The sequence below is a fragment of the Saimiri boliviensis genome, chromosome 5, assembly GCF_048565385.1.
Source record: "Saimiri boliviensis isolate mSaiBol1 chromosome 5, mSaiBol1.pri, whole genome shotgun sequence".
NCBI lineage: Eukaryota > Metazoa > Chordata > Mammalia > Primates > Cebidae > Saimiri > Saimiri boliviensis.
In genome coordinates, this window is record NC_133453.1 from 69,545,223 (window position 1) to 69,570,706 (window position 25,484).

Below are 25,484 nucleotides of genomic sequence, written 5' to 3' on the forward strand. Positions count from 1 at the left end.
TTTGCTGTTGTTTGAATGGGGTTCTGGGTTGTTTTTTTCCCCTTCAGGGTTTGACTGTGGTGTATGTTGTGTACAGTCAACTGGTCACATTTCTGGTGCTTTCAGAGGGCCAGAGCTCTGTATGGGCTCCTTGGTTGTAGTTAATTTCCTGTATTGAGTTTCACAGGTGTTGGGTGCTGAAGGAACTTATTTTGTATAATTCAGGCTGCAATCCAGTAGACAATGCTTAAGAGTAAGCGCCAGCAGATAGGCTCTTAGGTATGTGCCTCTTTTGTATTTCAGTGTGTATACAGCAGTGTTCTGGGAAGGGAGAGACAGTGTGGATAGTGGGGAGGTGCACAAAAGATGACTCCCTTATCAAGTCAATTCCTAGGTTTTGGGGGAGCCTCCTATAATCACTGACATTGCACCTGTGTTTCCTCAACCCCAAGAGGGATGCTGGCGGGCTGTACTCCCACCTCTCTTAGCAGTGGCTCAAGCCAAAGATTAGGTCACAGGGAGACCGACTGGTCCTCTGAGGTTGGCAGAGTCATAGTGGGTGATGAAGTATATGTGCAAGTGTTCTGATGATGCAGTGGTCAAGGGCATAGGATCCCCAGGTAGGGCAGTAGTGTCATGAGTGTGCAGCTGTTGTGGCACCTGTGGCCGGGGGCCTTTAGCCCAGCAGAGGACTATAGGGTCTGCCCAGCTCTCTCTTGCCAAACCAGATGTCCCTCCAGTGTCTGCCCCAGGAGCAGGCCCACTCGACTAGTTTTGTCCTAAACCTTCTGCACCTACTATTCTAGGTGTGCAGGGTGATGGGGCTCCCTCAGGTAGAAGCTGTGGCTAGCCAACAGGCTACACCCTTCCCAGACTGGTCTTGCAAAGGACAGGATACCCAGTTCCCATGCTGGCACATGAACCTGTGCCTCACTCCTCTCTGTGTTCTGAGATTGGGGCCTCCTCTTTCACTCAAGCTCTGGCCACACATCTCAGCTCAATATCCTTGGGTTATGTGCTCACACCATGGTAAGTTGGGACAAGGTGTCCTCTTCCCAGGACAACTTGGGAAGAGAAATCTGCCCCAAAAGCAGGCCCACTCAACTAATTTTGTCCTCTAACCCCTCTAGGTCAAGCACCAGCTGTGCTGGGGGCAGTACTGAACTGCTCCCAGGCCACTAGCAAAACACGAAGGTAGGGCAGTGGTAGCTGTGTTGTGTGCACCCTCTTGTGGGAGCAGCCAGGCAGGAGGCCTTGGAAGGGGCCAGCAGACAAGGGAGCATGCAGATCAGATGAGCCCCAGTCCTGCAGGAAAGACAGCTCTGCTCTTTCTCAGGTTGGCAGTCAGTGGGGGCTGTGTTCATTCAGAGTTAAGATGGAGAGCCTTGGTGGGTGGGCATCTATGGTGTTTTGCTGCAGCTGCCCCACATGAGTGTAACCTTCTGGGCTCCATGCAGTTCAAGCTCTAACTCTGCCTACTCTACAGGCAGCTCCTCCTGCCAATCTAAAAGTCTATAGGAGTCATGAGATTTCTTCTAGCCAGGATCCCAGAGGTTTGTGGCAGAAGTATAGTGCCACAGAGTTCCTTTACTCACCCTTCCCTGAAAACTTTTTCAGGACCAGGAGCTGGTCCTAGCGCTCAGTGACTCCATGTGGGCTTTCCAGCTTCCTCCCTCTTCAATTACCTCTCTTATCAACTTTCAGTGTTTTTTCTCAAAAGATCTGTTCAAAGTGTGATGATTTACTGGATATTTTGGTGTCTCTCAGTGGGAGAGGTGCTTCCTGGCTGCATCTAGTCAGCCATCTTGTCACTGCCCCCACCCATCAACCAATCAAAGCAGCTCTTGACAGCATCACGTTTCCACTAAGTCGTGATATCCAATGGTGAAATCTCAGTCTTCACCTTGCTCAACTCAGGAGCATTTGATATAGTTGATCATTTATTCTCTTTCTTCACCCTTTCTTCCTTGGCTTCTGGAATGCTACCCTTTTATTCTTCTCTTATCTCAATGGCTACTCCTTCTCAAACTCCTTTCCTGGTTTTTCTTCATCTTTCTTATCTATAAATATGGGAATAGGCCTCAGGAACTCTTGTCTTCTTTATATACACCCACTGCCCAGGTAAATTCTACTCATCATTAAATATCTAGACTCTGATGACTCCTACATTTATGTCTCCAGTCTAGATGTTTCCACAGAACTCCACTCTTGTATCAACTGCATACTCAGTGTCACCAATCAGATGACAAATTTGCATCTCAAAGTCTGAAATGGAACTCTTGATTCAGCTGCATACTCCCACCAAGTTAGCTCCTTGCACAACTGTCTCCAACTTGGAAAATGGAAACTCCTGTTTTCCAGTTGCTTGAGCCAAAAATCTTGAGATTTTCTCTAAGTTCTCTCTTCTTCTCATACCCTACATCTAATCCATAAGCAATCCTATCAGCATTACCTCCAAATTATATCCATAGTCCAACTATGTCTCACTACCTCCATCTTGGTCCAAGCTGCCATTCTGCCTTACTTGAATAACTCTTACCTTGTGTCTCTGCTTCCACCCTTACCACCTCTTTCCCTAACATTCCATCCTCCATGTAGTATGCAGAAGATCCCTTTAAAACAGAAGCTAACTCATGTTACTTTTCTACTCTAAATCCCAATGGCTTCCCATCTCATTCATAGAAAAACTCGAAATCGGTACAGTAACCCATAAGGTACTACATGATATGTCCCCAGCTCATTCACAGTTAAGATAGAGAGCCTTGGTGGGTGGGCATCTGTGGCACAATTCAACCCATAAAAAACATTTTCCTCCAGGCATCATCTTCTACCACCCTCCCCTGTCCTCATGTGTTCTAGTTGCCTAAAACAGAAGCAAATTCATGTCACTTTTCTACTCTAAACCCTAATGGGTTCCCATCTCATTCACAAACAAACTCAAAAGCAGTACAGTAACCAATAGGCACTACATGATCTGTTCCCAGCTCTCTCCAGGGCATCATCTCCTACCACTCCACCCTGTTCTCATGTGCTCTAGATGCTTTGATCTCCTTGCTAGTCCTAAAACATGCCCACCATGTTCCCAGCTCATTCCCACCTCAGGACCTTTGCACTATGTTTTCTCTAAAAGTGACTTGCTCCCTTATTCCCTTGAGACTTTTTCTTCACCTTATCAGAGAAGCCTTCTCTCAGCACGTTATATAACAAATCTCACCCCAATTGTCACTGTGCTTTCTCTTTATCTCACTTTATTTGTCTTCATACAGGCATATATTATCACCCAGCATATTATTTATTTTTACTTATTATTTCCTTCCCCTTTAGAATGCAAGCTCCATGAAGATAGTGACTGTTTTGTTCACTGCCATGCCTGATACAGTTCCTGACCATAGCAAATACTCAAAAAATATTTAATAAATGATTGAATTAGTTCCAAGCATCAACTTATAGTACATGTGTAAGTAAGCCACTATGAATACACATGCTCTTAGAGAATTAAAACAAGTTTAATTAAATGTCTTGTATTTTGCCAAACTCATATGGCAAACATTTTTTTCCCTATGGTCATTCTTTCTTTACTTACAATTTTCTGCCAGGTGTATTGACTTTTTAAAATCCCTTTCCAGCTGGAGAACATATTATTACCAATTCAATGAACAATTTCCTTATAGATCTGCATATTTAGATACATAAACTATACGTATTTAGATATACTTTTTACATATACATATTAGATATACATATTATTACCAATCCAATGAACTATTTCCTTATAGATACACATATTTAGATCTACTATATATACATATTTAGTAACAATTGGGGTGTTTTTTTTTTTTTTTTCCTTTTTAATAGACAATGAAGTGACAACTTCATTGGGAAGGAAGGAAGTAAAGGGTGGAGCCAGAAGAAAGACTATGATCTTCAGGTCAGTGCATTATCCTCAAGGCAAAGAAGCAACATATTTTCCATCTGTTCCTTTGAAGCCCCTGGAAGAATGGTGAACTAAGCCAGATCAAGGCAGATCACCAAGCCTAACTATAAGAGAGATAAGCCAATTTCCCCACATTCACTTCTCCTAACCTTAAAGTTGAACCTGATAGTCAGAATGTGTAAGACCCAGCCATGGATCTCTCTAACGAGCCATATCACCTAGGAACACTCCAGTCTCTGGGCTTCCTCCTCTGCTTATGGCTATATTGGATTATGTCAGTGGTTTTTAGCTGCTTTTGGATCCTAGACCGTTTTCAGAGCTATGGACCATTGTATCAAGTTTCCTAAAACGGCTATAACAAAGTACCACAAACTAGCTGGCTTAGGAAAACAGAAATTTATTGTCTTACGGTTCTGGAAACTAGCAGACCTTCACCTTCTAAAACCTGTAAGGGAAGGATCCTTCCTTGCCTTTTTCAGCTTCTGGTAGCCCAGGCATTCCTGGGCCTTTATGTGTCTGCCTCTGTGTCTAAATTAATTCCTTTTCATAAAGACACCAGTCATACTAAATTAGGGTCCACCCTAATGACTTCATACAGCTTGATTACTTCTGAAAAGTCCCTATATCCAAATAAGGTCAAATTCTGAGATACTAGGGGTTAGGACTTCAATGTATCTTTTCTGAGAAACACAATTCAACCCATAAATACCATTTCCCTAAAAATGGTGCATTTTGCATTCAATCTTGATTGAATGCTGCTTCCTTCAAGCCTGCCCTCTGCCACTTATTAGTTTTTATTAACTGTGGGTCCTTAAGCAATTCATGACACTGAATCCTGAATCTTCTGAACTCTTAATATGAAAAAAAAAAAAAAAAAAAACAACCCTACCTATCAGAGTTGCAGTAAACAGTCCAAGAAACTGTGTATAAGACAGTAAACATAAATTGTGAAGGGGCAAACAATTGTAAAAAAGCTACATACAGTTGGCACGGACAGGAGACAGGGAAATATTCAGTAGAAGAGGGCAGTTCCCCAGCAAAGGCCCCACCCTCAAGTCTGGATACCCATGGCCCTAAGTGAGAACAGGCATTCCTGTTTTTGTACCCCAAAAAGTTGCCTTTTGGCCCACCATGCCCCCATCCTGTACCCATACAACCCTCCAACCCCAGGCTTCAGAAGAAGTGCAGACAAACAGACAAATGGCAGAACGGCATGAGAAGAGGAGTCTGAACATCAGGAGTTCAGCTGGGGACGGTTGGAGAGTCGGCCACTCGACAGTCAAACTCCAGAGGAAAATCATCTTCCCACTCCATCCCATGTCCAGCTCCTCATGCATTCCATTAAGAGCCACCTTCACCACACAATAAAACCCCACATTCACCATTCTTTAAGTCTGTGTGTGACCTAATTCTTCCAGGACACTGGACAAGAGCTCAGAATACAGAAAGCTGTCACATTGGCCCTCTACCCTTGCAAAAAAGCAGAGGGTCCACTGAGCTGGTTAACACTTAAGCCATTGACAGATGGCAAGCCTAAAGGAATGCACTGTAACACACACCTACTTGGGATCTTGCAACAGTCCATCTGCATGCGTCCCTTCCTGTAATGAGTTTGAGCAGCAGCGGCAACCAGACAGAAAAGCCACACCCCTGTCACGTCCTGCAGTGGTGGTCAGGGAACTTTTCCATTTCACAGTGGCTGAACTGGGGCCCAAAGCTACTGGTTTAAGTTATTAGCATGATACTATCGAGATTATTCAGCATTCAGATCAGAAAAATAAACCACTACAATTCAAATACAAAATATTTTGGGGGTACTGTCAAAACATGTTATTTATTTCACCTTATTCATTTTAAAATTTGTAACACTTGTACACAATTGGTCTCCAAGCTTTTGTGACTGCACACTTCCTCAGTAACCAATGTTGAGTATATGGTCCAATAACTATTTCCTTTCTTATCAATTGTGTACAAGTGTTACTAAATTTTAAAATGAATAAAGTGAAATAAACAACATGTTTTAACAGTACGCCCAAAATATTTTGTATTTGAATTGTAGTGGTTTATTTTTCTCATCTGAATGCTGAATAATATTGATGGTGTCATGCTAATAACTTCATGCACAAAACACACTTATGAAGAGGGCCCACATCAATAATAGTGGATATAAATCCATATTTCAAATAATCTTCATGGTAATTGTGGATTTTTAATGATTTTTTGGCAGATCTGATTAGCCTGTCATTGTTCTTAACGTCATGTGGCTGATGAAGAGCTTGTCCTAAGAAGAGAAGTGTCATCACTTCAGCCATTTTTTCTGTTGCTCACTTTTGCTTGTATTAGTAGAATTAGATGCAGTCAGTGGTTTCTTTGGAGAAATATTTTAAAGCCACTTGACCATTTTGTAAAGGTCTCTTTAGTTGAAACTCAGAGACGTTTGCTACATAACCACTAACAAGGCACCCTTAAAAGAAAATGCTTTCCAGAATCCTAGAACTGAGCCCACAAGAGGAGTTTCCTCAGCCTTTTTGCTGTGGGACTCCCTCAAGATTCATCTGTAAACCCGACCAGACAGTATTGTCCAATGTTTGGACTAAGCAAAAGCAGCAGTGATTATCTTTAGACTTAGTACTAGGAAAGCATAATTTGTTTCTTGTTTTTCTTGTTTTTAGATTTGAAATACCTAGGAATAGAAGTTCTAATATTTTCTTTCCGCACTCGAGGGACTGGTTCAGATGCTCCCTCATTGGAGACCACAGGAATAGTCAGTAACTCTCCCTCATTCCTCTTCTCCCTCAAGCAAATGTTGATATGAGTAAGTGCATCTGTTACTAAACTGCTGAGGCCAAAAGGGTTATGTTTGGGGCAGAGGAAACGTGGAGGAAGGTGGATGGGGTGGTACGGGTCTGTTTTCTCTCTAACTCCTTGGACTAATTAAAAGAATAAGGATAAAAATAGAAGGGCCTGTTTATGTAGAGGGATTGATGTTACTCTGTTGAGACAAGAGAGCCAAAATGGTGAGGCTGGCAGCACAACCGGAGTGACTCAGGGACCTAAGTGGCAGAGAATGGCTCAGAGCTCAGGATAGGGGCTACCTCCCTTTCTGGGTGGAACCCAGTGCTTTGACACCCAGGACTAAAGGCTTTGGGAGTAACCAGAATGAGCAGCCCGCAAAGCCTGGATGTTCTGATGGTAGGTAAGCAGGAAACAGCCGAAGAAGAACTAGATGGGAGAGAAATAACAAGGCAAAGGCCGCACAATAATGATAGCTCAAAATGGCTATGAGCACATAAGGAGCGCACTCTTGAAGATTTCTAAAAATTCTTGGGCAATACTTTGGGAGGTGTTGTAAGCAGAATAAAGATGTCTGTGTCCTAATACCCAGAACCTGTGAAAATGTTAGGTTACATGGCAAGAGAAGATAACAGGTGGGTATGGTAACTAATCAGCTGAACTTAAAATAGGAAGATTATCCTGGATTACCTGGGTGGGTCCAGTATCATCAAAAGGGTCTTTAAATGGGGGTAGAGGGAGGTAGAAGAGACAGTGTCAGAGTGATGCAATGACTAAACCAGCCATTAGCGGCTTTTAAGAGAGAAGGGAGCCACAAGCCAAGAGCAGGCAGCTTCTAGAAGCTGGAAAAGGCAAAAAAAAAAAAAAAAAAGATTCGCCCCTAGCACCTCCAGAAAGGAACACAGCACTATGACACCTTGATTTTAGCCCAGGGAGACCAATTTCAGACTTCTGACTTTCAGAACTATAGGATCATGAATCTGTGTTGTTTTACACTACTGAATTTACGGTACTTTGTTACTACAGTTTCTTGAAACTAACACAAGAGGTATGCAGCTCAGATCTTGCTAGTATGGGACTGAGCCTGAAGACAGCATAACCACATAAATATAAAGCAGTATTATCAGGCAGACAGGATCCCTGTGACTTGGAGGCCTAGGTGTGACTCATTTTAAACCCCTCCTCAGCCCTTCAAGTGGGAGGCTTGCTATCCCTTCACTCTTCCAGAAGGAAGGAGGAAAGAAATAGATATTTTCATCAGAGGTAAGTGTGGACCATAGGAGTAAGGGCAGCCAGCAAAGGTCTTGGCAATCAAGACTGATGAGTAATGCAGCATGAACACAAGAGCTTCCAGCCCAAGGGGCACAGGAAGAGTGGGAGGTGGGAGCCATGAATCCAGACAGCAAGACAAACTTCCACTAAGAATGTGAGGCCAGAGGAAGAAAGGGCTGAAGATTCAGAGGCAGAGGAAGCAATAAGAGAGGAGAGTTCAGGAAGGGACTCCCCACACAGTGCTCCTTACTATTCCCTGTGCTATGGTTTGAACCTCAAAACTCAAAGGTTGAAACCTAATTACCAGTGTGATTATTGTAGGAAATGGGGTCTTGGGAGGAAATTAGGTCATGAGGACAGACTTCTTATGAATGGGATTAACACCCTTTTAAAAGAGGCCTGAGAGAGCCCCTCATGCCTTCCCCCATGTGAAGACACAGCAAGAAGGTACCATCTATGAATCAGAAAGTGAGCCGCTATCAGACACCAGATCTGCTGGCATCTTAATCTTGGACTTTCCAGCCTCCAGGAGTGTGAGAAACAAATTTCTCTTGTTTATAAGCTACCCAGCCTAAGTCAGGTATTTTGTTACAGCAGCCTGAAATGGACTAAGACACCCTAACTGGGCCAGTTGCTTGGCATGGAGATAAAGAACAAAACCTTGATGAGGCCTGGTAGAAGTCAAATGCCCATTCCGCATGACCAGGATGAAGCATGATGCCAGGATGCAACCTGCCCTCTGTGCAGGTTTTAAGCTTCTTTGGGACATAAGAAGCAGATGGTGCTGCTCCTTGGATCATATTCCACAAGTGCTTGACCTTTGTCCAGATGGACACCTGAATCTTCTCAGAAATCCTCACCAACTTCAGAGGACCTGTCTCAGATAGGCCACAACAGCCACCTATCAATGACCCCAAGTACTACTTTGTTCTGAGATGGAAAGATTGAAGGTTAAAAGCCATGTCTTTATTCTGTACTCCATTCTGGAAGTACTGAGTCTGGGAAGAACTCAGAGATGAAACGGAGAGCTCCCTTCTCCACTCTGAAGGGCTCAGCATTCTGGAGCAAGGGAGAGGAAGAATCTCTCATGTACCCACTTCCTATCTAGAATCAGATTGAGACTGCCAAGCATGTTACGTAAGTGTCTTGACTTCTACAGAAATGCCACTTATGGGTCGAAGAATGGAAGGGTGGCTAATCTAACCCCTATACCCACCCACTAGAACTCTCCAAGGAAAAGTACCTCCCTCCCTCCAGCCTCCAGCTGTCCCATCCCTAACCATGCCCTGGGCAGACCTCCAGGATACTACTAGGAGCAATGGACTCCAAACTAGATAGTCACTATACTAGTTTCCTAGGGCTGCCATAAGAAAGTACCACAACCCAGCTGGCTTTAAACAATAGAAATTTATGCTGTCACAGTTCTGGAAGCTAGAAATCCAAAATCAAGGTGTTGGTAGGGCCATGCCTCCTCTGACGCCTCCAGGGGAGGATCCTTCCTTGCCTCTTCCAGTGTGGCCATCTTCCTGTGTGTCTGTCTATATGATGCCCGTGTGTGTGCGTGTGTGTGTGTGTGTGTGTGTGTGTGTGTGTGTCCAAACTTTTCTCTTCTTACAAAAACACTGTCACACTGGGTTAAGGATCAACTCTGCTCCAGTATAACTTCATCTTAAGTAAGCTAATTATATCCACAATGACCCTATTTCCAAATAAAGTATGGAGGTTAAAACTTCAACCTATCTTTTTGTGGGGGGCACACCACAGTCCAGCCCATAGCAGTCACCACTGGCTATTCTGCCAGAATCCTTTTTTCTACCTTTACATTCTTCATACACTCCCATTGATATCATCTCTCATTTCTCAAAATTCTCAACCATAGGGTGGAAATAGGGAAGGTAGGAGCAAGAATTTCCAGAGGGAGACTTTGTAGTTTTAAAATATCAACAAAAAAACAAATGAGGGTCTGATAGTTGTTTCAGGGAAGGGTTTTACTCAACTCTTTCAGAATCATCTAGGAAACTTGTAAATATAAAATAATATGCATGATTATTCCAAAAATATATTTATAAAATCAATTTTATTTGTATATAAATGCTAAACTTGACCCAAACCAATTAAATTGAAATTCTTGGAGAATGGTACCCAGGCACTGGTATCTTTTAAAAGCTCCCAGGATATTCTCATCTACAGCAAGGACTGAGGACCCTGTCCTGGTGAGACTTGCTGCTGTAGCACGTGGCCCCAGCCCTGCAGTTGTGGCCAGTCTCATTCCTCTCTACTGAGAAGCCACCGAGTGTAGAGAGGATACTTAAGAAAACTGTTTATATAAGCCCTGCTATCTGAGTGCAAAACATTCTTGCTCAAGAATGGTGGTCATTTATTCCCCCTCTGAAAGGTGAAATGACAGAACAGTAACAGAGCAGGAGCAGAACCAGAACCCAGGTATCTGAATCCAAGTTTGAAACATCAGCTTCAGGTCTAGAGTTCTGCCAGGGTAAGACTCCCTTGTGGCAGTTTGGGAGAAGTACTCAGAAGGAAGACATCACCCCATCTGGCTAGGACAGAGCCACTTTCGGGGATGGTGGTAAAATGTGCTCTATCAAACCTCTTCTTAATCATGCAAGATGGTCTTACTGTTTGACCCTCACTAGGCTTATAGCTACAAATAAATTCATTTTTCACCATGAGCTATTAAGTCATGGCTCTGTCAGCCTGTACAGTTCACCAGGATACCAACCATCCCTTCCTTGAACGTGGCAGAAAGGCTGCCAATGTCCTCCAATTCATTAAAGATTTTAAAATGTTCAGATGGCAGGATGGTCAGCAGAGTCCTGCCTCAGGCCTCCAGAACTTCCCGGACCCAGTGTGTTAATACTGACACAATTACCCAGTGTTCCTCAACACGATTTTTCCTGGGTTGTGAATCCATCACTACCACCATTCTCCAGTCTATGTTTTCCCATCTTAGCCACTACAATATCACAGCAGATTTTACTTAAGGCCAAAGATACGAATATATTATGTCTAAGATAGTCCCCATTCATACCAGTCTCACGATAACACCAAATTAGAAAGTCTGACATGGCTTGTTTACAATGACTCCATGCTAATTCCTAATGATCACAGCTTTCTCTTCTAAGAATTCACACACTATTCAAGGAGACAAATTTTTTTAAATCTTACTAATTATCCCAAGATGAAAATCAAGCTCACCAGATAGTAGTCTGCAGGCTCTGCCCTCTTCCCTTTTTTTGAAGAATTGAAGCACATGATCCCTTTTCCACTCCTCTAATACTGTTCCTGTTCTCCAGAATTCTAAGAGCACTGATGATGGGGCTGCAGCCTCACTTGTATATTCCCTCAGAACCGGGAGTATCACTCCTCCCCTAAGAAACCTGAACTTATCTGGATCAATCAGATACTCTCCTTACAATCCTCTCACCTGGCTTCAGTTTTCTGTCTCCTTCTGCCAATGTTTTGAGCCTTTCCAGGTTGGGCTGGAAAAAAAATTCTTCTCTGTGGTAGACAAAATAGAAGCAAAATGGGACTCAATTTTGTATCAGTGACCCTAAGTTTAGAACTCCTTTACCTACAGACAAAAAAAAATTTTCTAGAACCCTGGAGAAGACTGAACCTACCAAGGGGGCTAAAAGGACCCTATAGAAGGAGGCAGCCAAGAGCAATCATACAACTCATCAACCAAGCACAAAGCCACCACAAAAACTGATAGAACTGATAGCAAAGGAAACGCACCATGGCCCTAATTCTCTTCGGAGGATGACAGCATCATCACTCATTGTAGACATCACAGGAGTGGAGACTAAGGCCAGTCCTGCTTCCACATGTGCAGTTCCTGTCACAGCATTCACGTATGTGCGTGAGGGCAAGGTGTGTGTGACCATATCTTTTAAAAGCGTGTCTATTTACAAAGAGTTGTGACAATGGATATTAATGGCAGAGTCCTTCACATAGATGCAATGTAAGTAGTAGGGACTTACTGAGAAATCAGCCTTCATTCTCTCTTAATTCCTCATATAATCATCAATCAATCAATTAGTTCATTTCAAATAACTGATCTCATGGGTGGCTCTTTTTGAATAGAGGCTTTCAATTCTTCAGCTACAAGGGAAAGAAAATTCCTCACAATATAAATATGCCCTTGAGATATTTTCTTTGGTAGCACCCAGAATGAATTGAATGCTTACTATGAATTATTCCGAGCACTTTACATTCATTAACTCCCACAATAGCTCTGTGAAGTTGATATTACTCATATCCTCATGTTATAAGGAAGGACACTGAGACACAGATACATGAAGTAACTTGGTCAAGTTCACACTGGCGAAATTGAAAGTGGTGGAGCTGCTAGTTGAACCCATGCAGATTGACTACAGAACACTGAAACAGCTTGATTGCAAAACTGGTCCAATCTTCTATCCCTTCCCCTATCTATGCTTAGAGCCCTGTCGCCAATATGAGAACAACCCCAGGCTAGCCTGCTGGAGGATAAGAAACCACATGGGCCAGAGCCACGTCATCCTACCCAAGGCTATCCTAAACCAATCAACCCAGCCAAATTCTCAGTGGACCACAGATGCTTGAGCGAGCCCAGCCAAGATCTGCAGAACCACCCAGAGAACCCATAGACTCATAAAAATTAATAAATGTTTGTTGTTTAAGCAACTAAGTTTGGGAGTGATTTGTTACATACTAGTAGCTTTGTTACATACAAACAACCATGATGGACCACTATACTATATTAGCCTTTTAATGATACTGGCTTCACTTGACTCTAGGATCTTCCTGGAATGGACAGCTCCAGCTGTGAAGAATCTTCCTTATACTACCACCTTATTGTTCTTCATCCCTGTCTTACTCCGGCCCCTACGGTTATGCCAACCCATAAGGGCAGTTATAACTATTCCTCACCTTTATTTCCTAGTTTTTTCTGGAGTAGTGGGGAAACTAGGGTGCCTCAACTCTAGTACAATTTTGAGCTCTGTTTCCTTGCCTACCTCTTTGCCCATCTCTCCATCATTTTGGAGCTGGGTTGGAATTAGCCACAGTAAGTGGTGCCAAAATAACGAAACCAGGGTAATGAGAAGAAAACACGGATAGCACTGTGAGTCAACACCTTGCACCTTTGGCCTATCTCTCAGGGTGAGCTGCTTACTCAGTGGTGGTGGGGACCCAAAGTCCCTGAAGGCATGCTCCTGCTTTGCCACCTGATCCCCTAATGAAATCTTACAAAGCTAAATTCCCCCTGCCTGCCAGGACTCAGGCAGGGGGCAGCAAGCAGTACCTCCACAGGATTGAATATCCCCAGCTGCTCAATTCAAATTTAAAAAGAATTTGGAAATGTGTTCCACAGAGTGAAAGCCTTCTGGGGCATTTCTGCCAGATGCCTCCAGCCACTGGGTTCCCAAGGAAATGGAATGTCAAATCCTAGACCCAGAAGATCTTCTGGGGGTCTGCAAGAGGGTACATACTCAAGGCAATCCACTAGAAATGGGATTCGAAATCTCCCAAAGAAAGAAAAAGATTCATAAAAGATAACTGTTTTTCTACTGGAATATTTTAAGACTCTTTTTTTCTTTTTGCTATTAGGTACTCAATAAATGCTAAATGATGTTAATTCTTCTAGCACTCAGTGCTTTATGAGTGAAGCTTGGATTGTGAGGATTCATTGCTCAAAGGCCAATAGCTAAGTGACCTGGGTTGGCGAAGAGAAACCAACACTCCCCAGGGCAAATCCAGCCTCACTGTGCCATTAAACACTCACCACCCCTCACTCATTACACTTCAACAATAGTTTTAATTTCTTTTCTTTATATTTCACGGCCCTAAAGGAAAATGACCTGTGACAATTCTGTAATAGTAAGACAATTACTGGTGACTCAGGGCTCCCTGCTGCCTCTGAGTCTCACAGCTGAGGAGCAGGCAGTGACTACCGCTTCCCATATAGGAACAATTTGGTTTGGGAATTCGGAAAGTCAGAATCAAAAGTAATCTTAAAAAAAAAAAAAAAAAAGGCCTATGTAAGATAACAATTTAACCCAAGGATCCTATTTCAGGACAAGAGTCAATCACAGAGACACAAATGTTTCAAGTGGTGACCTGTCTATTTGAGCCCCATTACCCACAGCATCCAGGCAGTCCAAGAGGATCCAGACCCTGGGTTCCCAAAAACCTGATTTCTCCTTTTTGTTACCTAAACTCTGTCTGTTTCACCTTTACCAATAAATGACGAGGAGACAGTAAAATGATGTGCCCCTTAACAGCAAAAGCTCTGTCATCTCTGCAACTCAAGCACCCAACCCAAACCTGAGTCTGGGCGAACAAAGTTAAAGGGATACTAGGGTAGAGGACATGGGCATTCCCAAGTTCCCAGTGGACTGTGCTCCAAAGCGCTTTTGTAAATTGCTAATTTAGAACTTGGAAAGCATTTTCTTTTTCCATAAACATAAAGCTCTAGAGAAAGCTCAAGTCTTTAGACCAGGTCATTCAGCTTTATTTAGCCACAAAAATCTAATAATGCATCCAAAGTAGGGAACTTTAGCGATTCTACCGCTTCCTCCTAAATAACCATTTAAAATACGGCTTTCATAAAATACGGCTTTCATGTTCCAACTTAGGATGCCAGAAACAGATTTCCATTTTTTCCCAGGACCAAGAATGAGCTTTTCCTACAAATGAATGAATGAACAAATAAAAGGGAAGAGAAAAAAAATAAGAGAAAGGCAAAGAGGGAGAAGATGTTAGCCATACTAGAAATAGCCCTGACATGGAAGATACAGGTTTGCAAAGAAAGTGAGATGGGACAGAAACTTCTGGGTGAGAATAATGGTATTTTGAACTAATTTTCTGCTTTTATATAACATACGCTCTACAGTTCTTCAGTTTAAAAACTTGCCTTAAGTGTTCCAAATCAGGAAATAAAAAGCAGTTGCTTGAAGAGGAGTTTGGAGAAGGGAGAGATTTCTGGTTTGGGGGGTCATAAATCAATGAGACGAAGACAGCCTATGTTCACCTATGATGATACTCTTGATTTCTGTTCTTCAGTTTCTTGGCTGATTCAGTCATGATGCTAATGAAATTCTAATTTGCAGGTTAATAATGTCAACTTAAAATTGGGAGGAGGAGGAAAGACATCGAACTGTCTTCCCTCCGATGAACAGAAAGGGCAGGACCACTTTCTATTCATTTCTATATGCCCCAGTCCCCTCGGTGCTCAACACATAATTCCTTAACAAATAATGTAATTTAAGGAAGGGCTTTAACTTTTCAATGTAGTAGACAATGTGTGGGCTTTAGAGTCAAACTTCTCAGATTCAAATCATTTTTCCTCCCTGGGTGCATGACCAGAGGCCAGCAAGCCTGCTTAACAGCCTGAGTTTTCTCATCTGGAAAAAGGAGCGGTAACAGTACTTACATCACAGAGTTGCTGTGGGAATTAAATTAAATGCATTTACATTTCTAAAACACAGAACACTGTACCTGCCCCCTAGTTAGCACTTGACAGATCTTAGCAGCTATTATTTTCCCATCATCATTGAGCTGTCTTGTATCTTGCCCCCAAATTAGTTTCTCAGGGAATTTGGTAAACATAAAAGTTGATGTAAAGGGTTAAACTGTGACTCAACCCACCCCCCACCCCACCACCAAAAGAGATGTCTACTCAGAATCTGAGAATGTGATCTGATTTGAAATAAGAATCTTTGCAGATGTAATTAAGGCAAGGATCTCTAGATGAAATCATTCTGAATTGGGATAAGCCCTAAGTCTGTGTCCTTACGTGAGACCAGAAAAGAAGACCCCAAGACATGGGAAAGGTGGCTATGCGAAGATGAAGCCAGAGACTGGAGTCATGCTGCCACAAGCCAGGAGAAAGTGGGAGCCACCAGAAGCTGGCAGAGGCAACGATGAATTCTTCTCTATATAGAGTCTTCAAAGGGAGTGTGGCCCTGCAGACCCGCTGATTTGGGCCTTCTGGCCTCCAGAACTGTGAGAGAATGAAAGGCTGTTGTTTTAAGCCACCAAGTTTGTGGTAATTTTGCTGTAACAGCCCAAAGAAATAAATACAGTTGGGTCCAGGTGACTTGGAACAACCTAGATTGAATGAGGAAAACAAGTCAAAATGCAAATTGGTGATAATCATGAGTTCTCCTTTTTTTGAACTGTGTGCTGCAGGGAAAGTTCTCTTTAGGAAGGGAGAATCACCAGCTTCAAGGACTGGAATGTTTGGGCCAGTCTGTGCTGTCCACTTCCAGCCAAAGACATTTCTGCTGAAAAATCCCGAAAACATTCTGCATTTTTCCGTAAGGAATAAGGTGGAAGTATTCAATGTGAGATGAGACACTGGACAGAGTCAGCTGCTACGTGGCCCCAGATAAACGGGCAGGTGATGCAGCTCTCAGTGACTGACCAGTGAACACACCCACACTGGTCCCCACCACCTTCCTCACTCCCCTCTGTGGAAGTCTAGAGGATCATTAGCCAAAGACTCTAAGCTAAGGAGAGATACCTGGTTGTCAAAAGACCAACGTAACTGTGTATTTCCACTAACTGTATTGATTCTTGCAATTTTGTCTATGAAACAGATCTCTTTTTAGGTAAAAAATAATCTCAGGTCATCTTCAAGATCCTTTGAAGCCACTGGAATTTTAAAGAAGTCCTCAATAAAGAGTCATGAGAGAGATTTGAATCCAATGATGTTGAGAGAAATGATTTTCATTCATTTGCTCTCTTATAACTCCTGGGGGAAAATAGCAGCAGGCAGAGCAGTGACAGTCGGAGAGGGGTGACGTTTTTGGAGCAAAGGCATTAGACAAGATGACACATGCTGACAGGTTCAGCAAATAGTGGATGCTCTGCCAATCAGCAGATAATTTCTGTGTGTTTGCAAAGTGGAAAGATTGAGTCACGCAGTATTTCAAAGACAGGTCATGATGACTCTGTGTGTCATCTTCCAATGTGAAGGTCAAGAGAAGGTGGGTAAAGGAAGAGAGGGGAAGAGCAAGGAGACCCAAGTAGAGGCAAATCAACCACATCCAGGCAAGTTGCTTCATATTTCCTGACAATACCCAGGGAACCTTCCTAATTACCTGTTTTATTGACATCTGAGACTCACAGGTAACCAGCACTTCAGTAACTCATAAATCTTTTTTAACTTGTAAAAGGTACTTCTTCCCTGACTCAGTCAAGGTTTTATTTTCTTCCCTTAGTTGGTAATTTCCTCAATTTATTTCCAGTAGAGAAAGGGTTGCAGGGAAAAGGTCAGTGAGGAAAGCCAGAGGAAGAAGCCACACACAGTATTCCGGATCCCAGCATACCCTGAAATGGATCTCACTGTTTCACTGACAAGAATTCAAAAACACTGAAAATAGTCACATCCAAATAGAAAGATAAATAATTCTGAAGCCAAATAGATTCAAAGGATTTTTGTCATTATTTGTCATTTGCTTTTCTCCATTAGGAAGAGAGAGAGATGCCGGGCGTGGTTGCTCACGCCTGTAATCCCAGCACTTTGCGAGGCTGAGGCGGGTGGATCATCTGAGGTCAGAAGTTCGAGACCAGCCAGACCAGCATGGTAAAACCCCATCTTTAAAAATAATAATAATAATAATAATAAAAGGAAGAGAGAAAGATAGAGATAGAGAGACAGAGAGAAAGACTGAGATTGATTCCAATAAAATACATAGGTAAATAATTTGAGTGCCTTTTAAAAATACATAAATGCTTAATTTCTCTATTTTCATCAAAGAGCTTTTCTGGGGAAAGAATACATTTTTAGCAGTAAAACTTAAGTAGTATTCGCATGTGACGCACACATTTGGTCAATCCACAACTCTTCAAAGAGAACTGTGCAATTCTAATTGACAGGGTAATTTTAAAGTAAATAACTTGGTAAATATAAACCTAACATCTTTTTCCTGGTTTGGAGAAGAAAAAAGCTGTACAGTGTATGCAAACATGCTAAGATTAAAAAAAAATAATAAAACAAAATAAAACCTCTTATCATTCCTGTCCAAGAATGTCAAGTCAGCCATTAAGGTTGTGACAGTGGCAAGTGTTGCACACACATGAGCACACATAATCACACTGAGAATCTGCTGACTGATTATTGCTGACAATGCCTAGTTCAATCTGGTTCATCATTTGCACAGGAACCAAGAGACATTAAAAGGGCAGGAGGTAACACTAACAGGAGAGAAACAAAGCCTTAAACTAAGTTGGAATAAGGATCCTTTTCTAACAATTGCCCAATTCCTGGGATCCCTTCTGTCCTGAGGCAGGCAGTAGAGGCTGAGTTACTCCCACATCTGGAGATCTGGAGGCTTCTCCCAAGATGGAAGAGATGAGTAGTGAGAGAATCTAGAGATTATTAGAAATGAGAACCTTGGCTGGGCACAGAAGCAAACTAAGTGGAGTCACTGGAGAGGAAGGGTCTATTTAAACACACACACACACACACACACACACACACACACACACCACACACTTAGCTGCCTCACATTTATCACCTTAAGAGATTTTTGAACAGCTGGTCTATATACAAACGCATAGTAAAAAAGTTAAGAAAAAAACCATAGATGATCTCTTATCAAAAGTACGTATTATTTTGCTAATGAGAAACTACACCTCAATCCTGATATTCAGAAAATTATGTTGCCACATTAAACAAATGGTGATGGGTAAACCATCTGTAAAAAATCAAAGCACACACACAAATCATTCCAGACACCATTTCCCATTTTCTGACTTATTACTGTACACAATGCTGCTTTTGGCTCCTGCATTCTTATATCCTTTTGAACACTCACCAGACTATTTTAAAAAGCCAGGTGCTCCGTCTGCTTCTCTAATCACTGTGACCTGTTTTTGTGATTCGAAATAGGCAAAAAGACTAACTCTGGCTTGGGTGGGAATCATTTCTGGAATAGCGGTTGGTGGTTGTTCACATCTGGATTAGGTATAAAATGATAACATTATGATGATGAACACCAGAGAGCCTCATCTGCATATAAATAGACCTAATCAGAAATGCAAATTGCAATCAGGAGAAATTTTTAAAGGCTGTGATAGCTGTGTGATTGTGCAGATAAGGAAAGGTCAACACTTGTATTGTTAAGGCAGTTAAATGGCTCCCAGCCTGCCCAGAGTCTTCCTTTGAAAGGGACATTTGGAAGGTACAAATTCTCTCTCAAACTGCACCCTGGCTGGGAAGGACTCCCTGGATAGCTTCATTTTCTGTAACAGGAGCCGTGAGCTGGCCATACATCAGCCTGATTCCATTGAAAGACAACCCAACCTCTTGTACAAACCCCTAATGAATACACAGAATAGAAAGTATACTTGCATTTAAATGCTCTCCAAACAGACCTCTTTCCACACAATTTTTCACAGACAGAAATTAAGGGATGGAGAGTAAGATATAGTGCTGATGTAACATTTTCTGATACATTTCAATGCTGGTCTGAGTGAATAGAGCCATATGATACACATACGTTTTCACTGAATACTAAAGAATGTATGTAATTAAAAAGAAAACATTAGTATTTAGACAGATTCCTTAATCCACAGTTCCATTCCTAGTCTTATTCATCTTACAAAAAATGAATATCTCAGAAAAAGCTGAGTCCTGAAAATATGCCGTTGTTCCAACAAGGTCTTATTATTCCTTGGGGTATGTTATCTTTCAGGAACATCCTCTTCCCAACCACCCCTCACCCCCTTGTTTTTTCAAAGAAAATACATTTCACAATCAGGCTTTGTCAGGTTTGGAGAGAAATTGCTTACCAACTATTTATTATTCCTCTAACTAGATGCTTTCACAAAGAACCAATGAGTCAAGAGCGCCATCTTGTGTCCTACCTTGGAATCTTAAAGAGTGTTTTCACAGGATGCATGTCAAAGAGAGGAGGGTCTCCATCCCCCAGTTCAATAGCTGTAATCCCCAAGGACCAGACGTCACAGCGAGCGTCATAGGAAGAGTCATACTGCTGCTCACAGGCGATGACCTATTAGACAAAAGCAGGACACCATACATCAACCCTACAGCCACATCGGATGTCCTGAAAAGGCCCTGAGCTGATCTTAGACCCCTTCTCAGTTCTCTTGGCCACACTGACATTGAATTTTATGATAAGATGTGTGTATTCTAGGTCTTATTTGTAACTAATTTATTGTCTTACATGTTCATTAATTTTTTAAAATGTGTCAGCTTAGTTTTTAAACAGTATGCATTTGAACCGTCTAAGTACGAAGAACAGTGCAAGGGGAGGAATAGGGTGTACACCCACACCATCCCAACCCTGCTAGTCTCTAAGGAAAGGCTCTGTCTACATCCTTCACCTCACTATCAGCTACTGAATTCAACAAGAAACAATTGTTCTCAAAGATGCTTGTGTACTTTGAGATGCATGAAATCCCCAAGAGTAGAACCAACTAAGCAGAGAGATGCTGGAAGACTCACATGGTTAACATAAAGTAGAAATGACCCCACTCCACCCTTCCATTTTGCTAAGAACATCTTTCCCCTCCTCAGAATCCAACAACTGGTGTGCATCACAGAAGCAGCTGCCATTCCAGTTACTGACTGCCCTGACTAGATACAGCAGCAGCAGCACCAGAAAATGACCCCCGGCTTGTCACTGTATTGAGGAGCATGTAACCCTGTGGAGAAATCTATCAACTTTTTGAGTTAGGCAAGAACATCTCCTACATTCAGACCCTGATGACTCTCACAACGGGGACAGAAGTCAGAAGTGAGTCAAAAGGCATGGAGGACCAGGAACCCCTATCTGACCTAAAATCTGCCACCAGGATGACCCATGGCCATGGCCAGGTGGGAAACTTTGATGTTTGATGATCCAGAACACCAATGAGGGGCAACACCTATAAGGGTGAGCACAGGAAGATCAGACTAATAGGGCCACCCTCTTAGACCTTCATAATCTTTCGCTTTTGTATTTTAAATGAGATGGGACAACTGACTGTGGTGAGCAGAGGAGTGACAGATCCAGCTTATGTTTTAGCAAGATCACTCTGGCTACTATGCAGAGGATAGATTGTGAGTAGAAGAAACAAAATCAGTAACTATGTTACTGCAGGGATCTAGATGAGGCATTGTGAGATGGTGAGAAATAATCAGATTCTAGATATAATTTTGAACGTAGAGCTAACTGGATTTGCTGAACAGGGCTTATAAGAAAGAAGAGCCAAAGAAAACCTCAAAGTTTTTACTAGAATAGAATTGGTATTTACTAAGATGAGGAAGACAGTAGGAAGAGCAGGTTTTGGGCGAATAGTGGAGCTCCATTTAGGATTTATTAAGTCTCAGATGCCTGGGAGACTTACAAATGGAGAAGAGTATTTTAGGGAGGTGGTTAGGTCATAAGGATTCTGTCCTCGGGTATGGATTAATGCTACCATGAAAAGGGCTTGCAGAAATAGGTTTACTCCCTTCTGCCTTCTGCCATGTGAGGACGCAGTATCAGGGCCCACACCAGATGCCAGCACTTTGACCTTAGACTTCCCAGCCTCTAGAAACGTGAGAAAATAAATTTCTGTTCTTTATAAATTACCCAGGCTCAGATAATCCATTATAGCAGCACAAAACAGACTAAGACTAAGAAACAGGTGTTTTAAGCCACTAAGTTTGTGGTATTGTTATGGCCGTGATAGAAAACTAGTATTCCTGCTGCCTTCCAGACCCAGTGCATTGGACTTGTAAGGCCTGGCAAAATGTGCCAACTGCCTTGCTCTAGACTCTGTGCTCCTGTTCCCATAACTGCCCGGTATTCTTCTCTTCTGAGCTGGAGAACATTTTCTGTATATCCACATCCTTAGCCTGGCGCCAGCCCCATCTTCTGAATAGAATATCCTGTCATACTTTAAACATGTTATTTTCAAAGGTACATTCAAACTGAAGTGCAAATAATTCCAATTTCAGGACCAAAGGCCATTTCAGTGCCCCAAAAGACCTTCCTTTCCTCACCCTCATCAGGTGAGAACTCTCATTATTTTTAAAGATCCCTAGAGAAGGCTCTTCAACACCTTTCCTTTCAGAAATGACACTTTCAAAAGTATGGGACAAACATAATTTTAGACCTATCAATCAACAAATAGTTCACTGTAATTCATGACACTGTGATAAGGCCCGTGAGGGAGGAGAGAGAAATAAGACTCTATTCTTCCCCAGTAGGAGCTATGGCCAATGGAAATATAAAGTGCATCTATCATAATTAAATGACAAACCATGACAACTATAGATGGCCTCAGACAATGTATACTAACGTGTCCGATAGAGGATACGGGCTCTAAATGCTTAAGATTCTAGAAGGAGGCCACTGCTGGATAAGCAAGGCTGTAAAAAGTATCTAGTACCCATAGTGTACAACTTCTGGGGAGAAATTCCAATCGGCTTCTAGCCAACTTGGACGGGACATAAAAGGCAATTCTAAGAACATATCTGAATGTGGAAATGGAGATTCTAACATTTCTCACATGTTGTCATAAAATATTAAAAACTTTTATCTGGTTTCAACTCTCTACAGATAAACATTATCTTCAGCTCATTCTGATAAACAGAAAAACATATCTTGGCCTAATTCTTCTCTTCAGTGCATCATGTAACAAAGAAATTACTTAAGTTCAGCCTTCCAAGGAAGTTTACTGGAAATTATGCTAATAAAATAACTCACAAATAATTATTGAGTACCCATTAGTCTGGCATGGTAGTAGGCCCTGGGAAGAGAAAGTTAAATACACACTGAACTTAATCCTTATAATAATTGGGCAAAGCAGGTGCTACTATCACTTTTTCAGGTGTAGAAACTGAGGACAACATGATTGAACAGCTTACCCAGCATCACAGAGCTAGTAATTGTCAGGGCCAGAATTTGAACCCAGGCTGGGAGAAGGATAACTAAACAAATCATTGCCAGATAAGTGCTATGTATAATAAAAGTTATAGTTGGTTAAAATTGTCAGCTTCTGCACTCACACTTTGACAACACTAGCCAGGTTTTCTGAGCTTTTGTCATTTGGTGCCATCTTCTCAGAGAGTCTCTCTTTCAGGATTGCTCCTTACCAGGAGGAAACAGCCCTTTCTGCAGGTTACACACATGATGAGATTCAAAGAAGCACTCTTAAGAGGATGCAGGCCAACTGAAGGTCAACACCCTGGAATGGGATTCTCTATCAATCTAATATCAAAGTCTGAAGCTATTTCATTAAGAGAAAATAGTACTATCATTCTCTTTAGCTCAACATTCTCCTTGTCTCTAGGTTAAATAAAGCTGAGTTAAGGATGCTTGGATGGTTGAATGGTTCTTTCTTCCCTTGCCCCCAGGAGAAGGTGACCTCGAAAAGAACTCTCTGAATCAGTTGTTAGGATGCTTCATTAAGAAAGGAGAGTAGCGACGGCCAGTAAGTGCACTGCTTTGGGACCAGGTTTTCCAGGTTCTATAAGTCATATTAAAGGGGTGGAGAGAAATGAGATGGTGTTGACAAAGGCCCAGGACCCCAAATGCATACCATTTCACCCTTTCACATCTGAAACAAATAACTTATGCTCTCAGGACCTCTCTTGATCTATAAAGTGGTAAGGTGGAAATAAATGACCATCCCTTCTAGTTCTAATAGTCTATGATTTGGCGATTTCCAAGTAAGTGATCTTGTGGTAGTATCTCAAACTGAGAGGCTAACATCGCCATACAAATTAGCTAGAGTGCACAACACATTATTCTGAGGTGTGAACAGGATGACTGGAACTTTGAAGAGATTTTATTGCCAATATTTTGTAGAAGGTCTTAGGGTCTATGAAAATATGCTGGATGCTGTAATAATGCCTCTGTTAAGGAAGATGAGCTTCAGTGAGAGAGCAATTGTTTGGATGTTGGTTAATGGAGCAAGTCCAGGTTCCTACCTTGAAATGCAAACTTACGGCTTTTCTGGTACAATTAGACTACACTGCTGCTTATTTTAGAAAGAAGAAAAACACTAATGCTGGATTACTAGCAATATCTATGCACTGAAAGCTTTAGTGCCCAAGGCCAATAGCTATTTTTTACTCAGCAGTAGGCTTGAGGCTCCTAAATGTTGGTCATTACCACCTTAGCTGCCAGAAACTTTTCTTTCTGGAGAAGATTGAGAACAAGAAACAAGTTTTCACAAATGACTTAGCTTGACAGGTCTTTGGAGCAAAGGCTAGTCATTATCTGTCTTCAATTGCTGGGGCAATTCTCTTTAGCCTTCTTCAGGCTACGAAGTTCCACAGATCCAGACTCCTTAACTCTACCCCTAGTCACTCCCTCCTACCCCAAAGAGGAAACACCTTCTCCCCTCTCCTGCAGGAATCTATGGGATGAAACCACATCCGCAACTTCTTTGACACATATCATCCCCCCGTCTGTCCTTGAGCATGGTCAGCTGTGTTCTGTTGAAGATGGCTGTTCCTTTCCTTAGCCACCAGCCAGAGAATGGCAGAGAAAAACAGCAGTCAGCAGCTCTTGGGTCATGAAGAGACTTTCACCTCTGGCTAATGCTAGAAAATCCCAGAACCTGGTATCTTTGTTTTGGTTTTGTCACCCCTTCCCTGAGTGACTTTGGCAAAATGTTTTACCTCCCTCTCCCTTTTCTTTGCAAGCAATCCAAGCAACCCCTTTTTCATGGGCCTCATCTGAAGCGCTGCTTATGAAAATGCTGGTTATTCAGCTTCTTCTATGGCACCAAACTGTTAATAGTAGATATCATTGGATCACTGACATATGGGTAATAATTTTATTTACTTACTTCTCTAAGATCTTTTATGTTTTCCAAAACATCCATAGAGAGCATGGATTATTTCAATAAGAAAAAAGAGTTTTGGGGTTTTTTTTGGCTCGAAAATATAAATAAATATTGAAAAGTTTGCCTTATTTTTCAAGAGCATGTTTCTTTCTTCTGGAGTATCTGTTGTCTGCTGGGATTCTTTATCAAATAACTGGCAGGTTAAAGGTGGTATATTAGTTATAAAACTAGATCCCCGACCAGGTGTGGTGGCTCACACCTGTAATCCCAAGGCTTTGGGAGGCCAAAGCAGGCAGAACACGAAGTCAGGAGTTCGAGACCAGCCTGGCCAACATGTGAAACCTCCATCTCTTCTAAAAATACAAAAAAAAATTAGTCAGGTGTGGCTTATGCCTATGATCTCAGCTACTCGGGAGGCTGAGGCAGGAAAATTGCTTGAACCCAGGATGCAGAGGTAGCAGTGAGCCAAGATCATGCCTTTGTACTCCAGCTGGGGTAACAGCAAGACTCCGTCTCAAAAAACAAAACAAAACAAAAAACTAGGTCCCCATGAGATTAATACCAGCATAATAAAGCATAATTATTCATGTAGCATAATTGATAAATGTTATTGATCATAAATGTTTCTAAAATAGAAATTCTCTGGAATTGGAAATTGTAGTTACAGTGTTAACTATTCCAGCGACAAATGTTTTTTAAATTAGTTTTACAA

The 25,484-nt window shown here is 42.0% G+C and overlaps 1 protein-coding gene across 3 annotated transcripts in view; it reads right to left on the reverse strand.

Annotated features, from left to right (window-relative positions):
- The window catches only part of MYO3B (myosin IIIB), a 512,276-nt gene that overhangs the window by 429,913 nt on the left and 56,879 nt on the right, over window positions 1-25,484 (reverse strand). For all 3 annotated transcript variants that reach the window (XM_074399494.1, XM_074399493.1, XM_010352269.3), the window contains exon 7: window positions 19,853-19,998. In XM_074399494.1, coding sequence (XP_074255595.1) covers window positions 19,853-19,998 — 146 coding nt within the window. The remainder of the gene's footprint in view (window positions 1-19,852; window positions 19,999-25,484) is intronic.